The 4,920-nt window shown below is 39.4% G+C and overlaps 1 protein-coding gene across 1 annotated transcript; it reads right to left on the minus strand.

The window, feature by feature from the left end:
• Positions 1-2,624: 2,624 nt before the first annotated feature.
• On the minus strand, positions 2,625-4,217 carry LOC106763580. Its single transcript, XM_014647753.1, has 2 exons — positions 4,185-4,217; positions 2,625-3,317 (listed from the first exon to the last, which is right to left on the minus strand). The coding sequence occupies exons 1-2, from the start codon at positions 4,215-4,217 to the stop codon at positions 2,625-2,627; spliced, it is 726 nt and encodes a 241-aa protein (XP_014503239.1).
• Positions 4,218-4,920: the final 703 nt, after the last annotated feature.

Consider the following 4,920-nt stretch of genomic DNA (forward strand, 5'->3'; position numbering starts at 1 on the left):
AATGGAAGAAGAATGGAAAAGCAAACCCTAGAAAAGATGAAAAGGAGCCTAAGCATCCAAGAGATCCTCTCCAGAGAGTGAAATTAGGTCTGGCCGCCCCCTTCTGTCAAAAGAATGCATCTAAACTCGCAATAGGGCTATATATAGGAGAGGAGCACAACAGAAAACAGGCTCAAGCCCAGCAGACAACCGCCCGGTGGTATAAGTGTGGCGCCCGGCGGTTTCTCACAAATCGCACTACCGCCCGGCGGTAGGGTCTACCGCCCGGCGGTTTCCCTCAAAATCGCCCAGCGCCTACTCCTCGCCCTGGACCGCCCGGCGGTGTAAGTTGCCGCCGGGCGGTGCGTCGACTCTTCAAATCTTCAATTTTCTTCTCTTTTCTTGAGTCTACGACTTGTATCTTCAACTCCATTCTTCATTTTCTCAGAAATGCTACAAAACAATGCAAAACAAGCATAATATAGCTAAAAACAACTTTTGACTCTCTACAGACTCATTTATTGAGTTTTGCTTGATTCTAAGCTCATTCCAAGTAGTAAAGGGTGTAATTTGGTCTAAAATGACATATGAAAATAACTGTTTTTCAACCTTCATCAACACCCCAAACTTAGAGCTTTGTTTGTCCTCAAGCAAACAAAACAAAACAACACACAAAAGAAAACTTGGCTTTATCCTCTTCCATCCAATGTTTCAACATTCCCAAAGTACATGACAAAACTACTCAATCCCATATCTTAAGTGAAATCAAAATAAGATGCATGCATACTTTCAATCCAGATATTGTACAACAGATGTTACACATTATGAATGACCAATCAACCAAGCAAAAATGCACTCATGAAAATTAACAGTTCATACCAAGCAAGTGTTTCACTCAATCACTCAAGTGTTTAAGGTGACACTCCAACTCTCCATTGTTCACAAGTCACATGAAACAACATTGCCATTCATCTCAGACAATCAACATCTTTACATGCAAATGTCATCAAAAGGACTTTTCCAAGGCTTGTAATGAGGTTGGGCTAACAAGAAAAATTGGTTTTTTCGGAATACAAAGTCCTTGAGTTAAGAGAGCTATCAAAATATTTAACAATTTAAGCATAACTCTCTTCCTCACCAATCTCACTCATTCCCAACTTTTTTCCCCTTTTCTTTTTCATTGAGCTCCTCTTCATGCTTTTCTTCTTTTCTTTTCTTTTTCTCATGAATTTTTCTTTTCACAACATTTGAGCTCAATGCTTTTCACTTGCTTTTCAATTTTGCCCTGTACAACCCCAAACTTGAACCTTTTCATCGCATACAATTAAGCTCATCCCAACTCAAGGTAAAGAATTTCACGACAAGGGTTCACATCCTGTTTACGGCTAAGGTTCGAAAAGGGTATCATATTTTCAAGCACTTTGGGTGAAAATCTGGCTAGAGAAGGGTTCTCAAAAATGGCCTTGATCATATGACATTTACATGCAATTCAATCAATCATCAAGATTAAGGCAATATCATTCATGTTTTCCTGTGAACAATGCATACAACAATAAAAACTCTGGAGCTCAAAATCTCACACAACATGCTTTCTCACACAAAATTCATTCATACATCCTGCTTAGCATCAAAACCACAATCACAATTTATCACACATCTGTTTCACTGGATATTAACATACAACACAACCCAATTATCATGCACATCAAATAATCATCAAATAGTTCCATCATGCACATCAGTCAGTCAAACATTTTCAGAAAAGTATTTAAGCCAAGAAAACACACTAAAATTAAAATGCAACCTATTCTAGAAATTTAAAAAGAATTAAAATAAAAGTAAAAGAGAGAAAACTAGGTTGCCTCCTATTAGCGCTTGTTTAACGTCACGAGCCTGACCCAAACCTGTTTAGCACTTGTCAGTAAGTAAAATTCCTTCCACCACCCATCAGTAGGTGTGCCTTCCTGGAATCCTTCAGTGGATTTAAAAAATTTTAGCATCCCTCAGTAGATGCTATCAAAAAATTGTTCCAAAAATTCAAAATTTACATGTTCCAATGAAAGTAAAAAGTGAAAATAACTGAAAAAGAAAATTGTTCTAAAAATACAAAATTGATTTCCAGCAATTCAACTCTTTTTCTTCACGCTGGGATCTTCATCGTCCCACCAGCTCAATTTTTTTCTGTCCACCCTATTGATCTGTTTGCTGTATGGTGCTTCAATTTCCACCTCCCTTTTTTCTTTCAGCTCCTTTATTATCCACTCCTTCCTTTTATATTTCACTTTGCTTCCCAGTCGGAGTGATTCTTCTCTTGCTTTTGGGTGAATGATTCTCCTGCTTTTATTCACTAATGCCTGCAAAACATTACAACTATCAGAATAATTAGTATCCGACGTGCTCTCTTCTTGCTCAGCTTCGCTCTCCTGCTCCTCACGTCTGGGTCTTTTCATCACTTTAATCTTGTTTTCATTATACCCAGTATAAAGAAACAGGTGATCTACGTCCCTCATCATTATTCGCCCATCATAAACACTAATAAGCATTTTCGAAGTTGCCATGAAGGGCCTTCCCAAAATCACAGGACATTCATCATCAATTTCCATATCCATGACAATAAAGTCTGCCAAGAATTCAAGTTGCTTCACTCATACAATAACATCTTCCACCATTCCCATTGGTATTCTTACTGAACCATCGGCCATCATCACAGTGAGATCAGACGGTTTCAACACAATCCCTCTTATTTTTGTCAGAAAATTTGTGGGCATCATATTAATGTTAGATCCCGAGTCTATCATGGCTTCTACATCAAAATCATTCAGGGCGCATGATAATGTTACACATCCGGGATCTTTTACCTTAAATGGATGATCCCTCTTTAAAGGTTGAACAGTAACATCCTCCTCTTCATCAGTGAGTTCAGTCTCTTCTTCAAGATTGACATTGATTCTTTCAACATAAGGAGGGCTTTGCGGATTTACTTCAGGTACCATAGTCACTTGATTTAAAATCTCTCTAAATCTCCCATCATGACTGTTTTCAACTCGCATCTCTTCTTTACCTCCACTAACGTTGAACTCACTAGCCTCTTCTATTTCCTGGCTCTCCTTTCTTTTCTCTACACCTACCATCTCTTTGTCTCTGTTCTCACTGTTCCCCTTATTGACTAGATCATCCTCAGCCTTCTTCTTTTCCCCGATTATAACAACTTTGCATTCTTCTTTGGGGTTAACCTCAGTGCTAGCCCGGAATTGGTGCTTCTCGGTGTTTTCAATCCTTTTCGACAGCTGGCCAATTTGTGACTCCAATGATTTAAAGTTTGCTTGATTGCTATCTAACTGAGATTCATAAATTTGAAAGAATTTATCAAATCTCCCACTTAACTCTCTGACTGTCTCAGTTAAACTGTTCACCTGCTGCCATAAGGGAGAGGGTTGCTGCTGCCGGAAGTTGCTTGCGTGTCCAGATGAATTATTCTGGCTCTACCCAATACTAGGGTGATTTTTCCAACCTTGACTAGAATTGCCTTGGTTGAAATTTCCTTGCTTATACTGGAATTGGGCTCCCATATAATTAACATCTTATTGCATCTCTTCAGTGAAAGCACATTGACCGTTGATATGGTCGCCACCGCATAAGTCGCAAAGTTGTTGTGTTTGAGAAATATTTCTAATTCCCCTAGGAAGTTCGGAGAGGACCTTTGTCAACTTGTCTAATTTTTGGCTGAGAAGGTGATTCTGGGCAGCTGCAGCGTCTTCAGCAGGAAGATGCAAGAGTCCTCCTTTTTGTATGCCCATCTCACTCTGTGACACTTCGTTTAAGGCCATCTCTTCAATCAAGTCATACGCCTCATCTTCCGTTTTTCTATTAATACTACCTCAAGCTGAGGCGTCTAACATCATCTTGGAATGAACACGTAAACCTCCAAGGAGAGCAAGTAAGTATGAAGTCTTATCGAACCCATGCACTGGGGTCGCCCTCAATAAACCTTTAAATCTGTCCCATGCTTGCCCGAGAGTTTCCTCCATCCCTTGCTTGAACGAAGAGATCTCCAGCTTGCCTTGATTAATTTTTGGAATTGGGAAGAATTTAGTGACAAATTGTTGTGCCACCGCTTCCTAAGTCCTGAACGTTCCTTCAGGGAAAGAATTCAACCAATCCTTTGCGTTTCCCCCAAGCGAGAAAGGAAACAAATTGAGTCTGACTCTGTCATCCGGCACTTCAGTTATCTTGACCATGTTGCAAATCTCACCAAAGATGGTCAAATGCTTATAAGGATTTTCATCCGACAACCCATGGAATTGTGTTGTTCTGGACTAACTAGATGAGCGTCGGACTCATTACCATACTAGTTGCGTTATCAACTGGAACTGCAATACTGTTGATGTTCAAGGGACCCACTACGTTAGCTGCGTCCCCCAGTGTACGTCTAGGAGGAGGTTAGTTAGCCATCTCCTCAAAATCTGGTACAGAAGTCTCAAGTGAAGACTGTGAAGTTGCTTCAGGAGAAAGAGATCTCTTACGTGAAGCACGTCTCTTTCTCCTCCCGTCTGGTAAACCTTCTAAGAGAGGTTGCTGGTCTTTTCTGCTTCTAGTATGTATTGTTTCCTGCATACACAAGAAACACAGCCTAAAAGCACTTTTACAGAAAAATAAAATAAAACGCAAATAAACAAAAATAAAACAAAAATAATTACAACCAAGTCAAATTCAATTAATCCACACTACTAGAAAAATAACCTCGAGTCCCCGGCAACGGCGCCAAAAACTTGTTAACGGATTGGCAAGCATACCAAATCGTTCAAGTCATAGTAAATGGTAAGACTCAAAAGGCCTTATCGTTCGTGTGAATTAAAATAATAAGACTTGAAAATAAAAATTAATAAATTGAGTAAGAGAATAAAATATGAACATGCAAAAGAGATTGATTCAAATGACAAG

This window comes from Vigna radiata, chromosome 6 (genome assembly GCF_000741045.1).
Source record: "Vigna radiata var. radiata cultivar VC1973A chromosome 6, Vradiata_ver6, whole genome shotgun sequence".
In the NCBI taxonomy this organism is placed as follows: Eukaryota; Viridiplantae; Streptophyta; class Magnoliopsida; order Fabales; family Fabaceae; genus Vigna; species Vigna radiata.